General features: G+C 46.1%; 1 protein-coding gene across 2 annotated transcripts in view; it reads left to right on the forward strand.

Moving 5' to 3' along the window:
* Window positions 1-23,561, forward strand: part of Acoxl (acyl-CoA oxidase-like) — a 305,604-nt gene that overhangs the window by 142,553 nt on the left and 139,490 nt on the right. For both annotated transcript variants that reach the window (NM_001106508.2, NM_001415677.1), the window contains 2 exon segments: window positions 3,575-3,691; window positions 11,266-11,419. In NM_001106508.2, the coding sequence (NP_001099978.1) occupies window positions 3,575-3,691; window positions 11,266-11,419 (271 nt within the window).

A 23,561-nucleotide genomic window follows, 5' to 3' on the forward strand; every position in this document is an offset into this window, starting at 1 on the left:
GCCTCATCCCCTCCCACCTGTGTGACACAGCCAGCTTATGACTTCTAGATGCCTTATGCACTAAAATGGTCAAGGTACCTTTCTTTTTGTTACAAATGAAAATACACTGAAATAGATTATGTTGAAGAAAGTCTGTGTCAAACAGGAAAACTAAGAAGAATTTGCTCTTGGTGGTTTGTATATGCTTGTCCCAGGAAGCAGCACTATGAGGAGGTGTGGCCTTGTTGCGATAGGGATGGCCCTGTAGGAGGAAGTGTATTACTGTGGGAGTGGACTTTGAGACCCTCTTCCTAGCCATATGGGGAACAGTCTTCTATCTGCCTTGGATGAAGATATAGAGCTCATAGCTCCTCCAGCTTCATGTCTGCCTAGATCCCACCTTGATAATAATGGACTGAGCCTCTGAACCTGTAAGCCAGTTCCAATTAAATGCTGTCCTTTATCAGAGTTGCCTTGGTCATGGTGTCTGTTCACAGCAGTAAAACTCTAAGACAGAAGTTGGTACTGGGAGTGGGATATTGCTGTGATAGGCCTGACCTTACTTTTGTTGGGAAGAATGTGGATTTGGGGACTTGAAAAGCAGTGGAATGCTTTAAGTGGGGCTTAATGGGCTATCCTAGTAGGAATATGGAAGACTGTTGCTGGGAGTGATTTGAACGTATAGACTTGGTCAAAGAGGTTTCAGTGGAGAAGGATTTTAGTATGTGACCTAGAGACTGTTTTTGTGGTATTTTGGTGAAGAAAGTGGCTGCATATAGTCCTTGTCTGAAAAGTCTACGTGAGACTCAGGTAAAGAGATTTATTCTAATTGCATTGACAAAGGAAGTCTCAAAAAAGTCCAGTAGAGACTTTGTTCTATGGTTTAGTCTTATGAAGAATACTCTGATCAAGCATACAAACTTAAAAAGAAAAAAATTTAAAATGTTTGGTTCAAATTAGACAAGATGGATGAAGCAAAGAAGTGCAGACCGACAGGAGCCGGATGTAGATCTCTCCTGAGAGACACAGCCAGAATACAGCAAATACAGAGAGGCGAATACCAGCAGCATACCACTGAACTGAGAATAGAACCCCCGTTGAAGGAATCAGAGAAAGGACTGGAAGAGCTTGAAGGGGCTCGAGACCCCATATGTACAACAATGTCAAGCAACCAGAGCTTCCAGGGACTAAGCCACTACCTAAAGACTATACATGGACTGACCCTGGACTCTGACCCCATAGGTAGCAATGAATATCCTAGTAAGAGCGCCAGTGGAAGGGGAAGCCCTGGGTCCTGCTAAGACTGAACCCCCAGTGAACTAGACTGGTGGGGGGAGGGCGGCAATGGGGGGAGGGTTGGGAGGGGAACACCCATAAGGAAGGGGAGGGGGGATGGGGATGTTTGCCTGGATACCGGGAAAGGGAATAACACTCGAAATGTATATAAGAAATACTCAAGTTAATTAAAAAAAAAATGTTTGGTTCAAAGAGTAAAAGGGTACCAGGCAGTGCAATGGAGCTAAATCCTGTGTTTAAGGAAATAAACAGATTAAGGGGGTGGTGACCTTGGGGCAACATCCCACCCAGCTAAATTTAGGTCCAGGCATGGTAGTACAAGCCTTTAATCCCAGGAGACAGAGGCCAGCAGATTACTAGTTCAAAGCCAGCCTGTTAGAGAGCAAATTCCAGGGGGAAAAAAAAGAGCTTAAGTTCAGGTGTGGTGATGTACCCATTTAATCCTAGCATTCCAGAAAGAGAGCCATGCAGATCTCTGAGTTGAAGGTCACTCTACAGAGCAAGTTCCAGGACAGCCAAGCGTGGGCAGTGATGGAAACCACTGGAAAACAGAAAGTTGTTGATAATGTAATAGAACAAGGTGGTCATGTTCTAGCCCCCGCAGGCAGCAGAACTTGGCAGCTCTGACTTTAGAGTCAAGAGTAGAAGGGACTACTGGGCAATTGATGCTGGTCAGCTGTAGCTAAGAAATTAGTGGTGATTAAGAAGAGACCAGCATCACTGAGGTGAAATCTGGGAAGTGTTTTCTGAGAGCACAAAGAAGCTGTGTTCCAGAGATTGCCAAGCTTGTACCTCATGCTGCAGCTCTACTTGGTAATGTGTAAGAGTCACCCAGGTGGTACTGGTTTTGAAGGCATGAGGGAGTCCTGGAGAGAAGCTGAGGCTTGGCACTGTGAGAGGCCATGGAAGGCCATTGGTGAAAGTGCAGCCTCAGTTGCAGTTGATAACCCAGGACTGAAGGAGTCATGCAAAGGGGTTGAGGCTTGGCACCATGAAGGGAACTTATGAGGTACTATTTACTGGTGAAGTCTAGTTGCAGCAGAAGACCCCAGTACCATGGGATGACCACCAAGAACAGCAGCAGCAGTGGAGTAGAGTCAGAGTCTAGAGTGCTACTGAGGACAGAACTGGAGAAGTGACCCAAGCCCTTTTGAGAAGCCCAGAAGATTGTGTGTGGATCCCAGACATTGGAACAAGAATCTGTGAGGTTGAAGTAGCCTTGCAAAACCTAAGATATTAGAGATGCCAGAGCTGTGGGATGCCTGCCGAGGAAAGCTGCTCACAGCAGTGGAAGCAGCCCAAGAGAAAGAAATTTGTTGTAGTTAAGAAAGATGAAAGGAGTTGAACATTAGACATGGAGATGCAGGGTTTGAGTTTGCCCAGCTCAATAGTGTCTACAACACAAGTTTCCTTTGTGTGTTTGAGAATGAACACACACACACACACACACACACACACACACACACACACACACACGCAAGTGCATGTACATGTATGTGCAACATGATAATGTTTCTGTAAAACATTGCTTTAAAAAAATCAAAACCAAGCTTATGGCTGTTTAAAGACAGAATGTCACCAATTCCAGAGCCATAGACTTTTGGGGGCAAGCTCTGTTTCAGCTCTGGGTTGCTCACAAACTGTGGCTTTAGGTCACAATCTATGGCAAAATCTTCAGGTTTGCTCATGAGGTTTGCTGCAGAAACAGTCCCACCCGTCTTCTAGAGGAAAGACATGAGATGCATCTGCCTCTGAGGGCCCTGAAGCTGCGGGTACAAGCACAGAATCTTCAGGATGTGGAGAACACTGTTCCTTACAGAACTGCAGGGGGCCAGGAGCACTGGGAGTAATGATCTACCTGCAAACTGACAGGAGTGTGGAGGCCACCACCACCCTCCTTGTTGCAAATGTCCTTTTGAAATATGTTCTAGGCTACAGCTCCTGTCCTATTAATTATGTCACAAACCCAGTAAAGCTGAATAATTAATGATCGTGGGGCACTTGCAGCTATAAGATGTCATGTAAATGTTAAGGAGTACAAATTACTCCATGTATTAGGTAGATATGGTGCCTTACGCGTATTCCACCGTGGGAAGGTGAATGTCTAGGGAAGCTAAAGACTTTCTGTTGGGTTTTCCTCGGAAGGCTAGACTGTTTTAAACACATTTTAGGAGACTTGGGTTTCTATATCCTGCAGCATTTGAAATACCAACGGCTGACTGCCACTTGCAGCCATGAAAATGAAGTCACCTATTGCATTTTGGTAAAAGTTTTGTTTTTTGTTATTTATTCTCTCTAGCCGAAGGCAGTTTGGACCCAAGGGCAAAGAAGAGGTGAAGATCATTGAGCACCAAATGCAGGCACTGAGGCTGATGTCTCACCTGGCCACAGCCCTGGCCCTGACCTTCACCAGCAGGTGAGATGGCTCTGGGGATGCTTCTCTCCAAGGAAGCCTTGGGGAGGGGGTGTAAGACACAAGACTCATTTCTGTGAGCAGGAAAGGGCCTTGGTGGGGTGGGAGAAGCTGATCCCAAATGCAAGGCAAAACCCCAAATTAACTTAGTGTCCAGAGTGTGGAATCCACCAAGAATTCATGGATCTACAACAACAGATGGGAGCTGTACTGATGGCTCAGCACTAAAAGCATGGCTGATCTTCCAGAGGATCTGGGTTCGATTCCCACTCACATGGTGGCTCATAACCATTATGAGCTAAGGAAACTCTTAGTTATGTTTTAATGCTGTGGACAGACACCATGTAATTGTGTAATTGTGGACAACCTGTAATTGGGGCTGGCTTACAGGTTCAGAGGTTCAGTCTGTTATCAAGGTGGGAACATGGCAGCATCCAGGTAGGCATGGGGCTGGAGGAGCTGAGAGTTCTACATCTTCATCCAAGGTAGTCAGGAGAAGACTGTTTCCCACATGGCTAGAAGGAGGATCTCAAAGCCCTCCTCCCATCACACACACACAGTGACACACTTCCTCCAACAAGGCCACACCTATCCAAAAGGCCACACCCACTCCAACAAGGCCACACCCCCTAATAGTGCCACTTCCAGGGCCAAGCATATTAACACCACCGCATTCCACTTCTGGCCCCCATAAGCTTATTCAAACATATGAGTCTGTGGGGGCCATACCAAGCCATACATAATGCAAAATACATTTAGTTCAACCCCAAAAGTCTCATAGTCTATCACATAGCCTATTAGATCCCAGTTTCAGGGGATCTGTGAGCTCTGTGGTCACAAGGCACTCTCATGGTGCACAGATATGAACGTAGGCAAAGCAGTAGGGCACATAAAATAAAATAAACAAGCAAAAAATAATAAAAGTAGAAGAGAAAAAGTGACAGATTTGAACAGTTAATACCTTCACCTTCTGGTACAGTTTCTAATGGACAGTGAAGCTAACAGCCAGATCAAGGCATGCATGTTAGGGAGAGGCCGGTGCTGAATAAAGTCATGGTCAAGGCACCGTAAGTGCACTGCATGTTACCTTCACCACAGGCTTCGCAGCATTTTGCCTTAATTTATGTGTATGACTATTAGCCTGCATGTATGTATGTGCACCACATGTGTGCCTGGAAACTAAACGGGACTGAAGAGGGCATGCGATACACCAAAACCGCGGTTACAGATATTCTGAACCATTATGAGTACTGGGAACAAACCTGGGTCCTCTGGAAGAGCAGCTGAGCCACCTTTACAGCCCTCTCCACAGGCTTTGAATGGAGCCGTCAGATGCTCGTCTCCCAGCCCAGGGACAGGGTTGTGCGTCACTGCAATCCCTCCGTCCTAAACACAAGAAACTTCCAGGTTTGCCTAAGATCACAGAACCCAAGAGGATGTGGACAGTGGGGCTGCCGAGGTCAGCTCCTGGGTAACTTACAGCCCATGTTTGTTGGAAAACGTACAGGGTGACGAATGAGCCCGGTTATAAGATTGCTCTGCTAGACCCTGCCATGTCTGATGTGCTGCTGACCTGTGTGGTGCCAGAGTCCTTGGGCCTGGCTGGGATCTTCTTAAAACCCGAGGCAGGGGGAGTACCGAGAATGAAAAAGAAAAATCACTGTTTTAGTCCAAGCTACATGAGGAAATCAGAAATCACTCACGCCCAACATGTGTTACGTCGAAGTTTCTGAACCTTCCTCCCAGTACTGGGGTGTCCCAGCATGCTGTTCTGTGATAAACCAGTAACCAAAAGCAAATTGGGAGGAAAAGATTCATTTGCTCACAAGTCTGTATACTTATCCATTCTTGAGGTAAGTCAAGGCAGAAACTATGGAGGAACACTGCTTACCGGCTCGCTCCCCCTGGCTTACTCAGCTTGCTTTCTTATACAACCCAGGATCACTTGCTGAGTAGGGCTGACGCCCACAGTGGGTTAGGCCCTCCCACATCAGCGATCGATCAAGAAAGTGGCCCAAAGCCTGGCCTACAGGTCAATTCGATGAAGGTAGTCTCTCTTTCCAGCTGACAAACACTGACCAGCGTACAGGACTGAACCATGGCTGCTGTGCGTGCTGGGCTAGCATAGGACCAAGCTACTTTTCCCCTGAATTTAGGTAGAGTAAAATGCACAAATTGTAGTGTGAAGTTAAGTGAGTGTGGGCACATATGAACTGTTGTGTAGCAAACATTCTAAGTATAAACCATTTTCGTCACCCCAGTGAGCTCCCTGGGTCCCTTAAGTTGAACCCCACTTCATCACCATAGCTAAGACAATGTACATTCTGATTTCTATTCCTGTAGCTTGGTGTGATTCACTCCAGTAGAGATGAACCTCAGTTCTAACTTTAGGATTCAAGGTGGGAAATGGCAGGCGATTGACACAAATGGATACCCAATCACAGAGCCGTTATTGTGTGTCAGGTGTGGTACTGTGCTGTGTTGTCAAACCCATCACCAACCCAACTGCTCCATGGGCTTCTGAATTCTTGACTGTTGCCTGCTTGTTGTGTGAGTGCAAGCACATGTATGTTGTGCATAGGAGGAGGTCAGAGGTCAACCTCAGGGGCTTCCCTTCCTTCAGCTTCTAAGGAAGTAGCACATTCCAGTTCATGGCAGCTTGGCCGACCTATACCTATTTGAATTTACCACCAGCAGCCTCTTGCCTGAGACAAAGTCTGAGTTCTCACTGGGACTCTCAAGTATCTTCTGTTCTAGAGAAGCTAAAGTTGTATTGTGTGGAAAGTCTTCCCTCTGGCACAGGCCCTGTCTACCTGTCCTCTCTTCTGTTGAGTCTACTGACTCCAAGCTCCATCCCTGGGCTCACACACCTCCTGCCAGCCCCCTCCCATCAGCACCTGCTGCATTCATCCCCCACACTCTTGCTGTCAGTCTCTTAGACAAAGCTCTTCCAAGCCACCTCCTGGAATCCTTGCACAGTTACTCTTGGTTGAGGACCTGACTTGTGTGAGAAGTTGCGGGTCATTAATTTGGTGTCTTCATATCTCACAGTGCCTGACTCTGCATAGGTTGATTCAACTAAGGGGATGAAGTTACCTTGTTCAGTGACATCACATTTGGCTAAGGCATTGGTTAGAGTTTTGCATTTAAACTATCCTGATAGTCTGTGAAGGAGGGATTTCATGTTGTGAAGTTCGGAAGTTCCTGGTCAGGGAAACAGGGGATGGAGACCTCCCTTTGGAACCATCTAGTGAGATTTGCTTTGAAAAGAAATCTCCTGGCTTAGAAAGAAACTAACAACTTTTAAAAAATCCTATGTGTAGTGCACCAGCTCTAAAGAATGTCTGGGTCTGCCTCTTATTTACTCATGACCCAACGGGTATCTCGAGCAGTCTGGGCTGGGTTCCAGACCAGTGGTGGAGGAAAGGGTGTGGAAACACTCATGTAGCTGTCTTTCGGATGGATTTAGTCATTCTCTAGAGAAATCTTCCCACTGTGAGGGCACACTTCAGATAACTGCTAGTGCATACTCACGTGCTCATAGTGTACCAGGCCCCGCCTTAAGATTTCTCATGCACTGACTCTTTCAACACCTTGAGATACCTCAACAGAGCAGAAGTTTGGTGTGTGTGTGTGTGTGTGTGTGTGTGTGTGTGTGTGTGTGTGTGTCTATGCGCACACACACACACTTTTAAATACAGAGGCCAGAGGGGCACATTGGGTGACTTTTTCTATCTCTGTCCACTTTATTTACTTGAAACAAAGCCTCCACTGGACAGGGTGCTCACTCGCTGTTTGGGGTAGGCAGGCTGGCCAGTAAGCTCTAGGGATCTTCTGCCTCTCCCTCCAACACTGAGGTTGCAGGCACATATGCCTTTGCTATGTTTTACTTTTTAACATGGGTCCTGGGGATTCAAGCTAGGCTGTCTGGCCAGCAAGCCTGGGGAATCTGCCTGTCTCTGCACCCAACACTAGCTAGCCATTCCCTTGCTACATATTTACCTGAGAGAAAAGAAGCCATGTGCCTGCTTTACGGTGTACACATAAAATTTCACAGCCACTTTATCTGTAATAGTGCCAAACAGGAAATAAATGAAGTGTTCATTAATAAGCAAACACACAACCAAAGGGTAGTATATGCACTACATAAAATGGAATAGTAATTGTCAGGAGAGAATAGCAGTGACTAGTCAGTGTTGTAACAAGGATGGCTCTCAAGGCAAAGCACTAATTTATATAAGGAAAGCACAACACGTGCGATACAGTCCTATAAAAGTAAGTCTATAATGAGTGGCAAAGAACCTGTCCATGGTGACCTTGGGATGGGGCTGGAGGGAGGGATAGACTGCAGAAATGTGTAGGTAATTTTGCGGTGCTGTTGAAAGTGTTTGGTGGCTTGACAGTCTCGTTAGAATATACAGCCATCAGATCTGTTTAAAAGGCTTGTTTTAAATTATTCCCCAATAATGTTGATAAGAAAAAAAGCTTTAAGATGAAACCAGTAATGGAGCTTATGACGTGTGTAGAAGCTCTACCTCTCAGTATACATTATCCCTGGCTCTCTCTTTATGTATAAGCAATCTGGGTAGTGTAATGGATGGGAAAATGAAATGAAAGTGCTCTATAAGGAAAACATTCCCGCATCACCCTCACAGCGACACAATATTTTTTGAGGGAAATATGATAGCCAAAATATATATTTTAAGGCCTAGAACGATCACTAAAATTAATGTAGTCTGTGCTGGTTAATTGCCCAGATCAGACTGTCCTGTGGGAGCACTGTGATGACTAATGTGGAAGGGTCCAGCCCACTGCGGGCGGTGTCACCCCCTGGGCAGCCTCTCCTGCATTACATAAGGAAAGTGGCTGAGCAGTGGCAGGTGAGCACCAGTACACAGCGTCCTTCGTGGTTTTTCTGCTTCGGGTTCCCGCTTAGAGTCCCTGCTCTGACTCACGAGATGATGGATTGTTCTCTGGAGGTGTTAGCCAAGTAAACCCTTTCTTCCCCAAGTTACTTTTGTTCATGGTGTTCATCCCAGCAGCAGAAAGCGAACTAGAACATAGTTTAAAAGTCAATAGTGGATATCTAGTTTCTCATCAGAGCTCATAAATTCCCCCCCATTAAAAGTTAATGAATAGAGACAACACTAATTAATATCCCAAACTGGATCTAAACCATGTGATCATACTTCAAAGTACTAGTCTGAAAACTTCAGTGAGTTTTAGATCCTAGTACTGTTCTTCACTTAGCATCTTGGCCTCCCTTGACTTTAATGCCCATGTCTAAGGCTTTTTCTGTATCCTAGAGTTTGGCTGAATAAAGACGGTTCAGCAAAGCTTCACACTCGCCTTCAGTTATACAGTAACCTGTTTTTAATTCTTTTTTAGTTTTTATATTTATTCTTACTTTTTTTACTTATTCACTTTACATCCTGCCCTCTACCCCTTTCCTGTCACCTCCTCCTCCCACAATCCTTTCCATCCCCCCTCCCATATCCTCTCAATGGGTAAGGGCTCCCTGGGTATCCCCTCCTCCCTGGCACATCAAGTCTCTGTGAGGCAAAGTGCATCCTCTCCCACTGAGTCCAGACAAGGCAACCCAGTTAGGAGAACATATCCCACAGACAGGCAATAGCTTTTGGAACAGCCTCTGCTCCAGTTGTTCAAACCCACATGAAGACCAAGCTGCACATCTGCTACATATGTGCAGGAAGGCCTAGGCCCAGCCCATGTATGTTCTTTGGTTGTTGGTTCAGTCTGTAAAAGCCCCAAGGGCCCAGGTTAGTTAACTCTGTTGGTCTTCTTGTGGAGTTCCTATCTCCCTTGAGGCTGCAATCCTTCCTTCTGTTATTCCCTAAGAGTCCCCAAACTCAGTCCACTGTTTGCCTATGGGTGTCTGTATCTGTCTAGTAAACTGCTGGGCAGTAACTTGTTTTTGTAAAAGAAACTGAAGATGAGACCACAGTGAAGATATTTAAAGAAGAAAGAGAAAGAAAACCTGGCCTTCTTTAACTATGGCCTTTTGAGGAGATAGGAGGACCCACAGTGGGAGACCACCAAACATGACAGGGTACAGTAGTTGAACCCACAGATAGTTGAAAAGTAAAAAAACTGGTAAAAATCATTTTAGAGAAGGAATTAGTCATAATCTGCATTCGCTTCCGGCTACTGCTCAACTATGCCTATCTCTGGGAGTCCATTCCAATGCCCAGTGGATGCCTAGAGCCATGAATGATAGCAAACTCTACATATACTATACGTCTCCATAAAACTATATTTATCTATAATGCCTATAATACATTTATGTAATTCATAAAATTAGGTAAGAAATTAACCACGATAACCAATAATAAAATAATACAATTATAGCTATGTATTGTGAAGATGTTCTGTGGATATGGCCAATGTCTTTCAATGCCTGATTGTACTGCTCCTGCAGTTCTTACGATGTGAGTTGGTGCAGTGCCTGTGAGGCGAGCAGGTGAGGGATGAAACAGGCATTGCATACAGTGTCGGGCAAAGGTTACCTGCATATAAGCACCAACACAGGACAACGGGCAGTTGGATAACTAAGACTCCTACGAGGCTCTAGTGAGTGGTTGGGATGGATACGGTATGGACAGTGTGTGAGAGATCATTTGTGTTCCAGATAAGGGGCAGAGAGATGCTGGGAGGTTTTAGCTGCCCAGAGACGTGTTCAGTTTGAAACCTACAGATTGTTTGGTTTTGGAATCTTCCATTGAGTATTTTCAGATCCTAGTCGACCACACTTAAGTCAGACTGTGGAATCCATAGACTTGGTGTCCTAAAGCAGCACAGAGCTGTGCTTTACAGTTCTGGGAGCTGGGGATGCTTAAAATCAGGGAATCACAAGTCTACCTCTCTTTGGAAGGATTTAGGGAGAACCCACATCCTTGAGCTTTTTAAAGCTTCTTGGGGCCACTTGTCCTGCTCCCTCCTTCCAGCCTCGAAGCCAGCAATGCCCACTCGCTTCCTAGTGCTGCCTCTCTGACTCCTCCTTCCCTCCTCTGCTCTGTCTGATTCCCTCTCGTACACAGACACTTCTGTTTGCATTAGCCCAGCTGTGTACCCCAGGTCTCTAATCACATCTCCCAAGTCCCCTTGCCACGTGAGATGACTTATGCACAGGTTCCAGAGGTAGGAATATACCCTTCTTTGGGGATCATCACTCTACTATAGTACTATACAATCCAGAATTCCGGAAGGGGGGGGACTTTAAATGAGTGGCACATTCACAAGGTATGCAAAACTTTTGGAAAATAATGTAGAACCAGACCTATGTATAGGCAGAGAAGAAGAGAGAGAAGCATGGTGCAGAGAGGGAGGCCAGCATTAGCAATGGAGCTTAGGAATTGACTGCAGAAAGGCAAACCTGGGCAGAAGTAAAGGAGAGCCTTCAAATGGGGACAAGTAGAGACCGGTGGTTGCAGGCTCAGAGGCAGTGCCTGAAGAGTTTTGTAGAGGATCCTGGGTAATAACTGGGGTTCATTGATGCTTCTTTCACATGGGTTTGACACACTACCACATCCACCACACATCTCTACTTTGCCTTACAGGCATGCAGGCCACATCTTGGATGAAGACATCCTCCAGGGAAGGGAGCTCATCAACAGACGCTCGCTACAGGCACTGATGGCTGGGCTGAAAGCCTACAGCACTTGGGAGACTGTCCGCTGCCTACAGGACTGTCGTGAATGCACTGGAGGCATGGTGAGCCCCTAAGATAGCAGGCCTGCCCGGTGGTCACCAGATCTGCAGGGTTCTGCACCGTACAGTGTGTGTCAGGGAGCGGGATGTGTTGGACCAAAGCAAGTCTTTGAATCTTAAGAACACTGTCACTGCTACCATACTCTGGGTACTTAATATTAGCCTGTGACCTGTGCTTACCATCTTATATGGTGTTGCAAGCACTGATGGGGAAATGCTTGGCATGCTATAGCTGGCCATGAAGATCGCTGGCAAATGTCATTGAACTTGAAGGTTGTGGTGACAGGATAGGAAATGGCTACTGAAGATTCAGATGATCAAAGTTCTGCCCCAGGATTAAGTCCCATGGGGAGAACACAGGAAATGACTGTCCCCAGCTCCAGGAAGAAAGAAACAGAGCATTTACAGGCTGCAGCAGTGTCCCCAGCTCTAGATCTTAGCCTGGACTGTGACGTAAGGGGCATTGGAGGTGAGATAGTGCAATGTGCGTCTCTGGGAGTCGAGGGGGCTCAGAGAATAGCTGCACTGTGTTGCTTGTTCCTGGGATCTGTTTGTCCCAGATAGGCATGGATGATGGACCAAAGAGACTGTTCTGCCCAAGTCCAGCTTGGTGAGCCAGTGAGTGAGTCTGCTGTGGTTATCTAGAGAAGCACGGGTGGCAAAGGCATCCACATCACTGAAAAGCTCACCACTGGATTCCGGATGTGTGCTAACATGCCTGGGATTGTGTGAGTTCTGGGATTTGAGTTCAGGTCTTCATGCTACATAGCAAATGCATAGTCCCACAGTAATGTTTAGTTTGTACACAATTCTTGCTAATTGTGCAACCCTTGCTTCTGTCTTGGTATATTTCTCTCTATCCCTCCTCTGCCCTCCCTGACCCACCCTCCCCCATTCCCTGGGTATGGGTGACATCCATGAAAGTTGAATCTCTGGGGTCCCCACCCCCCACTACCCCGCACAGTTTTCATGCAACCCTCTCCAAAAAAGTCTCCTCTCCCCAGTAACTGCCTTTTACTTTTATCACTTTAGAGCAGGATCTTGTGAGCTGTGAGCTTTTGTTCACTTTCTGGGCCTGGCAAGGTTTGGAGCTTCTGAGTCTTATGAACCTCCTTTCTCCGGAAAGGAGTGTTCAGTTTGGAGAAACATGTACAGAATAGAATGGGGTCTGTATCAGGTTCTCCCACAATTCTGAGAGCTGAGTAGGATTCAAGAAAACTGTATTAGACAAAGGCAGTAAAAAAGGAGAGCCAACACGGTGTGTGTGTGTGTGTGTGTGTGTGTGTGTGTGTGTGTGTGTGTGCGCACGCGCACGATATGTGGATATGGTGTTGTGGGTCTGTGACTCAGTGGTTAGACATTGGCTGTGGCAGTAATCAGGGTTCAGCTCAAATGGAAAAACAATATTGATAACCTCTGGAAATGTAACATTTCAGCCACACATAGTCTGAATTCAATAGTTCCTGCAGCTCCCAAAGGACACTTTCCAGAAAAGAGGGAAGGGAAACACTTAATGGACGTTTGATCTAAATCTGATGCTGAATTTACTTGAATATTGCCTAAAATATCTGTATCTAAAAAGAAGGAAGAAAAGTTGTAGCTTTAATAGAGAAAGGGTCAAGAGAAAGTCAAGGACAGTTCTAGAAAATCAAAGGGGAAGGATGTTTGGAAATGCTGTTCCCTGGAGTTGGGGAACCCTGTGGAGAGATAAATGGAAGAGGATAGAATTGCTGGCTCATCAGAAAGCCAGAGTGGCTAAGTAGAAGTGTGCCCAGTGTATTCGTGTGTCCTCTCAGCAGGATGTTTTGTGGGAGACCCCTGGGGAAGGGTGAAGGAGGAACAATGACCTCTGACATTGGAGTGAGTCCTCCTGTGCCAGATCCTCCAGGATAGCCAGGGCAGTGGCTTGTTCTGACTTTTCTTAGAGACCCAACAAATCAAAAGACCGCTTTCCCCGTTAGAGCTTGCTTTCCCTTCAGAGAGGAGGGTGGCAGCCTCTGGGAACAGAACTCAGGATTCCAGAGCAAGGCTGGGTGAAGAGGTGGGAGGTAGAATCTGAAGGGATCAGGCAGTGATGGGAGGCTGTTCACAGGGATGGTCAGGCACAGCTGGCTTAGACGGTGTCCCTCTGAGAGATACCTCAAAGGCCCTCTCATCCACCTGTGATCTTCCAACCATCTTGCATTCCTCCTTTGGCTTACCCTCTCTGTGTTTGAATGTAGTCTGTTTTCACTAAAACACGTTGGGCCTTGGCTCCCTAATGCACTGGGATTGAAGTGACGGGGCTGTTAAAAGCATTTGGGATTGTGAAAGGTTTTCTTGATAGAGTACAGATGAAATTGTAAGCTTTGAATCATGCTTGGTCTTTCTGGCTACTGACCTCTCTCCCCCATCCTGAAGCTGGCTAAGACCCTATTTAGGAGTTACCTCATGAAGATAAAACATGCTTCAGTGGCCAGGAAGTCCCATGGAATTTGGGATATTTGCATCAAGGAGACCAAACGTTTGGGAAGTCACAGGTTTTAGGAGACTTGTGCTGTGAGCTGGAGGTAGATAATCATTGTACCCTGTGTCATTTCTCCAGGACCTCTGTGCCAGGATCAGGGGTGAACGAAAACCAAGTGTGTACTTCTAGGGTGTGCAGCATGCAAAGTGGCTAAGGACTAAGCAGGGACCAACTGATAGACCTGTGGACAGAGGGACTGACGGACAGAGGGGAGTGAGTGATGAAAGGAGTGGGTGGGTGTCCTGCGTATCCACTTTCTCTCGTTCTTACAACTTTGTGAAACTTGTCCCCTCTCACCTTTCTGTGCGTAGTTGTTATTTTACCTCAGATACTTAAGGGATTTGGGAGTGTGTGGGTTTGCTCATGTGTGTGCGTGTAGAAGCTACTGGTTGATGTTGGATGTCTTCCTCAATCCCTACCCTCGCCTTTTGTTAGTTAAATTTCCTTTCAACACCTTTGTATATGGCTATGATGCATCTAATTATTCTTACCCTTGCCGTATTCTCCCTCCTTCCCATCGCTGCTCGTTTTGCCTCTTTCCTACAACCCCCTTTTCTACATTTATATCTTTTGTTTTATTTTGTGACCCAACAAGTTTAAGCAAGGCTACCTGTACAACTGTGGTTGCAGAAGTATACTTTGGAGCCTGGAGGGTATACGACTGAAGGTCACGATGTCTCCTACTCCAACATCCATCAATGATCAATAGTTCTCCAGGGATGGAGGGGCCTCTGAGTCCTCCCCATCCATGGGTGACTACTGACAAACCCAGCTTTGTTCAGGCGCATTGCAGGCGATCTCTGCTACCCTGCATTCATGAATTCTGTGTCACACTCCGAAAACAGTGTTTTTGTAGCCCTTCTTTCCAACACCTGGCTCTTCTATTCTTTCTACCACCTCTTCTGAGTAGTCTCTGAGCTTGAATAAATGATATAAATATTTATGGCTACGTGCTTGTCAGTCATGGCTAGAGAAGCCACAAGTCTCTTTCACTGCAAGATCCAGTGATCCAGGCTTAGAGTAGAGTAGTATGTATCTATTATGTATAAATGTAAATATTTAGAAGATAGTATTATGGAATGTCAACTTATGAAAACGGCAGTAGTGAATCCTCCCATCTGTGTCCCAGGGACTATGACTTCCTAGCCACGAGTTTTTGAACAGGTTTAAAGTCCCAATCATGAATTCTCTCTATAGCCTTAAATCTATTCAGGTATCTGTCATTTACCCCTGTAACAGTCACGCCCCTAATGCTCCAGTGATTGCATTTTGCATGGAAGGTTGGAATTATGGTTTCAACTTTTCTCCTCTGGAAGCTTCCAGCACCTTCCAGCAGGCAGTAGAAACAGGAGAAAGGGGCTTACAGTTCAGTTCCAGCTTTATTTTTCTATGTCCTGCCACCAGCATGTGTCCCACCTTATTTCTGGAGACTGAATCTTTTTCTGAACATGGAGATCACTGATTTGGTAGATAGGCTGGTCAGTAAACTCCAGAAATCCACTTGCCTCTCCAGGGCTGGGATTACAGGTGCATTCACCACACACAGCTGCACCTGTATCATCTCTCCAAGACTGGGATTACAGGTGCATTCACCACACACAGCTGCACCTGCCTCACCTCTCCAGGGCTGGGATTACAGGTGCATTCACCACACACAGCTGCACCTGCCTCACCTCTCCAGGGCTGGGATCACAGGTGCATGTCACCACACACAGCTGCACCTGCCTCACCTCTCCAGGGCTGGGATTACAGGTGCATTCACCACACACAACTGCACCTGCCTCACCTTTCTAGGGCTGGGATTACAGATGCATTCACCATACACAGCTGTACCTGCCTCACCTCTCCAGGGCTGGGATTACAGGGCGCATTTACCACACACAGCTGCACCTGTCTCACCTCTCGAGGGCTGGGATTACAGATGCATTCACCATACACAGCTGCACCTGCCTCACCTCTCCAGGGCTGGGGTCACAGGTGCATTCACCACACATAGCTTTCTGCCTGGGTGATGGCTATCTGAAGTCAGGTTCTCATGCTTAGACAACAGATACTTTACTGACTGAGTCATCATGACTTTTTATAGAGAAACCATCAGCGTTGGCCTTATGTCAGTCATATTCAGAGCACGAGTGCCCCACTGGCAGCTCATTTGAGGGGGATGACAAATGTGATGTCATGTCTAGTATGGGAGCAGGAAACTTGAGAAGAGGAGGAAAAATCATATCATGTGCTAAGATATAAACCTTTCTGGCAATAGTCTTGACTTCTTCTTTCTTACTACAAGCAGTCCTCCTAACTTATGAGAGGCCCCCCTCTTAACTGCTGGCTTTCATGTTTGTCACTGTTACCTAGAATGAGTGTCATCTAGGGAAGGCATGCCATTTCCTCAGTGAAGCAGTTTTAAAACCACACGCGCTATGTTTCTTTTCCCAAGTGCGAAAGCAGTGCATACCTGCTCTACACCCACTGTAGAAGGTTTTGGAAATATAGAAAAGCACGAGGAAGGAAGTAGATAGATGCTACACCCGTGCTTCTAAGCAATGACTGGTTTCTGAGCCACATTCTTGCCATGCACTGTGTGTGTTTAAAGTGTGATAAGCTCTGGCCCCTGAGACAATAAGGACAATGCTTCGGATCTCACTTACGTGAGTGTTAGTGCCTGGTACCACGTATGACGGATGTGTAACACAATTTAACCAACTATGGTGGGTTGAGGACACTTGGCCCATGGAAAGTGCTACTATTAGGAGGTGTGGCAGCCTTGTGGGTGGAAGAGTGTCACTGTGGAGTGGAGGCGGGCTTTGAGGGCTCCTATACCTCAAGCTCCACCTGGTGCAGAAAAGCTAGTCTTCACCTAGAGGTCTTCAGATCAAGGTGCAGACCTCTCAGCTCCTTCTCCAGCACCATGTTTGCCTGTTCCTGCCGTGCTTCCTGCCGTGGTGATAACGGACTGAACTGAAAGCCAGCCCCAATTAAATCTTGCCCATCATCATGGTGTCTATTCACAGCAATGGAAATCCTAACTAAAATGCCAACTTTCAGTTTTATAACTATTATAAAAATATTCCAACACCTAACTTTGGTGCTAATTTTTGTGCATATTCTGCTTTTTGGGGAACACATATTTAAGTAATATCGACAGAAAGACTATACCTATTTCGTCTCCTATCAGCAATCAAACACCAAAGCTTAAGAGTTTCTAGACCAGTGGCTTTCAAGCTCTTTTGATCATGGCCTCAAATAAAATACAATTTTCATTATAATCCAGAAATTCCACACATACATACATGAAAATTGGAAAAAAAAAATAGAAATTTTCATGTAATCCCATCCTGATGTGTTCTAGTAATTTCTCTTCATTTTAAGGAAAGCAAGTCACCATGCGTTTCCTGACTTCATGACCTGCTGCTGTGTCACAGTTTGCTGTTTGTAGAACACAGCCAGGCTCACTGATAAACCCCAGAGTCTTATTCTAGGTAGCTGGGGCTTCAGCGCAGAGTGCATGCAGGAAGCCGCAATGTTGGAGGATGCAGTGTCTAACCCAGGCTGTGGGATGCCTTCAGTGACTGGAAGGTTTCTAATTTCATCCCTTGGTACTTAAGATTTTGTATTATCCAATTATCTCTGGAGAGACAATACAACATAGTAACCATTTCCCCCCACCTGCCTGGAGGAAGCACCTCGCTCCTGCTGCTTCTGAGGATTCCCCCACCCCCACCCCAGCCTTGAAATCCTCAGGCTCCTTTTGTCTTTAAATGGATATTTTCTTAACCCACAATGGCTCACTTTAATTACATAACCACTTAGTGCTGGGAATTACGGAGAAAGTCATAGACCGGTTGTTTTTATAGTGTTTTGTTAGTTCTTGCTTTTTTGGAAGAGTGGCGACAGGCTACATCTTGGAAGAGCAATACTTTGTTGCTTTAAGAACTTTCTTGATGAAGTTGATGGATGCAGGTCGCAGGCAGAAGTGGAACTCGGAAATTCCGTCATTTCTAACCCTTTGCTTCCAGGCTCTCGCGTCTCTGACTTGCTTCACCTATGCAACATTGTTGGTCACTTTTTGTATGCAAAGTCCAGGATGCATGGCTTTCATACAAAGAAAGAAAATGTTTCCCAAGTCTGCTATTTCGAAGTCCACGCTATTTAGAATTGTCATAGTTCAAGTTTATGTGAGCACATCCTAACTCTAATGGCTAAGTATGATTGTGAAGTAAGGACTTACTCACTGTGAGGCAGTAACACTGGGGCACATATTCTTGTCCAGAAGGTGGCCTGAAGTAGGTTCTGTGCACTGTGAGTGGCGTTAGGAGACCCAGAGACTTTAGTCCCAGGATCATTAGGGGATTTCTAGCTGTGTTTGACTAACAGGCAACAGATTCACCATTATGACCTAAACAGCAGCAAAAGGTCCCTACATATGCACTGAGCTGTTTGCAAGTCACTGGACATCAGGCAAGAAAGAGTCAGTTGATCCTTGATCCACACAAGCCTTACAACTGTCCCAGTTCTCTGCCTTGAGAGTGTTTCTAGGCTGTGCCTAAGGAGGGGAAACCAAGGCAGAGCCCAGTGAACTCCCTGTGTTCAGGATGTGGAGTCGAAAGTCCAAGGAGACCAAAGCATGTGAATTCACATGACTGTTGAATGGACCAGGCAAGAACTCGATCTACAGCAGCGTCCTGGAAAGTGACACCAATACCTCTTGAATGTCCCTCTGTGTGTGTGTGTGTGTGTGTGTGTTTGTGTATGTGTGTGTGTGTATGTGTGTGTGTGTGTTTGTGTATGTGTGTGTGTATGTGTGTGTGTTTGTGTATGTGTGTGTGTTTGTGTATGTGTGTGTATGTGTGTGTGTATGTATGTGTATGTGTGTGTGTGTATGTGTGTGTTTGTGTATGTGTGTGTATGTGTGTATGTGTGTGTATGTATGTGTATGTGTGTGTGTGTTTGTGTGTGTGTGTTTGTGTATGTGTGTGTGTATGTGTGTGTATGTGTGTGTGTATGTATGTGTATGTGTGTGTGTGTTTGTGTGTGTGTATGTGTGTGTATGTGTGTGTATGTGTGTGTGTGTGTGTGTGCGTGCGCGCGCGCGCTATGGCCCTAACAACACTCCCATGTATAATTCTCCCAGTTCACCCTGGGGACCAGTGAGTTTAACGAGATTACTCATAGAACATGAGTGCGGTTACTGACCGGAGCATGACCAGACAACTACAGGGAAAAGTCTCCGCCCAGGATGGATGATGGCCACATATATGAAGAGCCCCACCTACCTGCTCTAGTGCTGCACCCCACACCACATCCAATGGAGACAAAACTGCACTCAATCGGCCTGTGTGTTTGGAGGAGGGTCGGTGGCCTTTCCCACCACCCCCTTCTCTGATGGAATGTTAACGGTCTGCAAGCCCAATAGGAACAGGCTCTTGGCCCATATCTGGAAGATGGTGGCAGTTTGGCTCCTTCTAAGTGTGAGGGCATACCTCAAAGCTGAGCAGGGAATCTCTCAGAAGCATCAGAGGAGCAGCGTTTAGCAGACACATGGCCCTGGGCGTGAGTGTTTTCTCCACCTTTAAAAAGAAATTGTCCGTTTGAAAGAATCACCTGTAAAATTGACAGCACGTTTGTCACTGGGAGCAAGGCAGGGCAGAGGGTACAGAAAATCATTTTCAGAGGTGTAGCGAACACGCACCACAACTGCAAAAGTTAAAAGACTTAATCACCGACAGGTTTTTGCCATGGGAAACAGTAGAAGTAGAATGTGTAGAATGAGAAGGATCCCGGAGTGAAAAATATAAAATTAACAACTGTATGGGTAAACAAATATGTGTTTTCTCAGTATTTAAAGCGTGCACACACCTGCATTTTGGAAACAGGTAGCCCCGACTGGTCTCCCCCTCCTCTGAGCACTGGGATCATAGGTATGCACCCCTCTGCCCAGCTTAAGTATCTTTAATGAAGATTACTTAAGCAAAAGCGATCACCTTGTAGCCTGAGGTCGAGCTGTGAGTGCGGAGCTTCCATTCCCAGACTTTTGGCTAAGACCAAGGGTGACAGAAGACTCACGCGAGTAGAACAAAGGGCAGGAGGGAGGAGGAGAACGCTCCTGTTGAAAGGTCTCAGGCTGCACACACGGCCATGCAACAGCACTTGAATTATATATTGGGAACAGTTAAAGATGAACGCTGCGGGAGTTTTCCTCGTTTGGAACATTTAGGACCAGAGCTGTTTCAGCTTTGGGGAGAGTTCCTGGATTTGGGAATATTTTCATAGACAAGACTGCTTTCGGATGCTGAAGCACTTCGAAATCCGAAACCTTTCCAGATTTTACAGCATTTGCGATTTCCCATTTTTATACCATGAGCACTGAGATCTCTGCCAGAATAATACGACAAGATTTATAACGAGCATCTGATTAAAATGGAATTTGAACAATATCAAAGTAATCAGAGAGATAGGGAAGCAGTAAGAGAACTGAGCCATAGATGTTAAGTAACTTGCTCAATTTTAAGCACTAAATGGTGGCCCAGCCTGGCTTAGAAGCAAAGCCCCCTCCCCTTTATATCCCTGGTCCATATGCAAATTGGGTTGTGGTGGCTCACTTCCACACTACAAAATAGCGGAGCCCTCCCTCCCTAACCGGGAGCAACTTTAATATGATCTGTGACTTTGCAATGGTATGAACTTGAGCGAGCCCCTCACCTGCCTGAGTTTGTTTCCAGGAGTCTGTAGACAAGGGCAGTGAAAACCCATCCACTGGACCAGACTTTTTTTCTATTAGCCCTTTTGAGTCAACCTCTGGATGTTTCTTTCAGAGGGAGGTAACGTGGGTTGTTACTCACCCCACACCTCTTCTGTAAGCCTGGGAGGGCTAGAACTGGATTTGGCAAGTCCAAAACTGCTTTTGGTGTGCTACATTTAGGTATCTACTCTTGATATGCCAAAGCGGCCTTTTTCAGATGGATCAAAGTCTTCACCTGGCTCTGTGGGGAGCTTTACTCTCCAGCCTCCAGGAGGTCACATGGCCAGAACACCTGGCTTGCTTTTTGTCACCCACATTCTTTCCTTAGAGATTAATGGAGTCACTGTAGTCCTCAGGACTGCTGCTATGGAACTTGCACATTGCCTCTTACCCTGTTTGAGCATCTAGATTGAATTCTTTAAACCCACTCAAGAGAGGAGTGGGGAAATGGCCTTGGTTGTACATTTCCGCCTTTGTGGACATATGGAAGTGGTATCTTGCCATGGCAAAGGAACCATTGTGTTTGGAACCTCATGGTCAAGACTACATGGCTCTTCCTATTGAGGACCTCAGTTTCTCAACTCATAGATCCCAGGACCTGCGTAAGCATTCAGTAAATACAGCCAGGCCTCTGTACCCATGTATCTCGTCCCTGGCTTTAGCCAACTGCAGATTGAACATATTCAGAAAACAATTGTGCCTGAACTAAACATGTTTGGATTCTTCCCTTTCTTATTATGAATTCATAATCAATGTCATATAACAAACATTTTACACAGTATTAGGTAGGAGAAGTAATCTGGAAATGATTGAACATATTTGGGGTATGCACAAGGGTTAAATGTAAACATTATGCCATTTTATATAAAGGACATGAATATCCAAGATTCGGTACCTGCAGAAGGTTCTGGAACTAATCCTCTAAACTCATCAGGCAACAACTATGCTTGGTGACAACATAACAGATTACACTGATGAACCCCAAGGTTTTCCTTTCCTTCTCCTGTTCTTCATCACAACTTAGTGCACACAAGTGGGAGCCACCTAGTTGGGGTGGGATAAGGTTTCAGACTATGGAGGCTGAGTCCAAAGCCTCAGGGTCTATGGAAACAAACTTTGAGTTTGGGCACAACACATGGATCTTGGCGTCTTCTTACCAGGTCAGAGGCCTTGGGTGGGAACTCTAAACATGCCCACAGCCACATCTCTGGTGCCTTTGTCTTGGCCCCAGAAGGTACTAACCCCGTGCTGTCTTTGAGACCAGTCTCCCCACAGGGTTTATGCCCTACCTCCACCCATGGAGCCTGTGTGTTCTGCCCCTCGCTGTTCCGTTTCTCCTCTGCGTGTTCCAGAATCCGGCAAAAGCCGAATGAAGAAGGGAGCAAAACCAAGCAAGCCCAAGTCTCTGAGGAGCGGTGCGGTCCAGCACAATGATAAGGTTATCAGAAAACAGGCCTTGACCCTGCCTTTTAAGTCTCACATGGAGCTGCTGTTTGCTGTTCAGCGATTCAGTGCAGCTGGATGAAGCCTGAGTGATTACATTCAGTGATTGCGTAACAAAACACTGAGACGATGCTTGTAAGCTAAGAAAAGGAACCGAGAGGAGTGTGACACATGGCTCCTGCTTACTCAGTAGACTTCGTCCTAAGGCTAACTCCTCAGGGACATTCAACACCACCTCATTTATCTGGCATCAGCTAACCTTGGAACAGATCCACGGCCTGACATAAACAGAACAGGTCTCTGGGAAGCCTAGAGATGTCTAGAAGACTGGACTCTGGAGTGTAAGCCTCCTCCACTCCTGAAGGAGCCTGGCCGGTTTCTGCTGTGAGCGGGTCTTATGTGTTGGCGCTTGGCTCAGGTTTCTTGTACTCTGCAGAGGGAGGATTGAGGCTTTTGGAATACAAGTGGCTAAGAGCACCTGGGAGTACCTGCTAGTGCCTCAGAAGATTTCTAGGAATCATAGTTTTAAAAGAGGCTTAAAAATGCAAGAATATAGAGGACCCCAGGCCAGCCCTGAAAAGGAGTCTAAGCTCATTAGGAACACAGAGGTCACCATGTTACCCAGCAGTGAAAGCTCTGTGTGGGCAAACAGGCTAGCCCAGGGAGGGACATTGCTTGAGGGTCACCCATTCTTTCAGGTCCTATAGACGGATTATCTATAGGATAGCGTTTATTTAAATTCTTATCTTCCACAGTCATCTGAAGGATATGTACCTTTCAAAACAGACAAGTAGGTCAGCTTGACTCAGATCTGTGATGACAGAGACTGTTTGGCTTCCTGACCAAATTGTGGAGAAGAAACAGGACCAAGAACAATCCTGGCTGGTGTCTGGGTCATGCGCTGCGAGTGGTGCTGCTGAAGGCTTCTGGCTCTCCAAGTCAGGTTGGCTGGAAGTGCTTTCGTGTGTAGGGTTAGAGCCTACTGCAGGGCTAGGGTCTGATGCAGGGTTAGGTCTGCTATAGTAGGGTAGGGTCTGCTAGAATTCACCATAATTCAGGTAACTGAGAGGCAGGTGGAAGAAGTCCGCTACTCAGGGTTCAGTGGGGGAAATGTCAAACGTTCAGAGAAAGGTCGTTTAGGGGTCAAGCGTTGACATTATCGTGGTCACCACAGCCACAGTTTACTTGGCATCTTTCCTACTCTTCTGGAATTCATCACGATTGCTGACCAGCTCTCTGCCCTCGAGTTTATCTGTCAGACACCCCCTCTCTAAATATCGAGGTTCTTCCAGAAGAGCCCTGCTATATTAGAGCTCCAAATTAAAACCTAGGTAGGCCTCCTTATAGACTCTCTACTGCCACTCTGAGAATTACACAGACAATAACTAGTCTGCTCATAGTGATATTTTATAAAGACAACACAATAAAAATCACCTTATGGTTTAAATAATCTTTCA

Source organism: Rattus norvegicus, chromosome 3 (assembly GCF_021556685.1).
Source record: "Rattus norvegicus strain SHRSP/BbbUtx chromosome 3, alternate assembly SHRSP_T2T, whole genome shotgun sequence".
NCBI classification, from domain to species: Eukaryota; Metazoa; Chordata; class Mammalia; order Rodentia; family Muridae; genus Rattus; species Rattus norvegicus.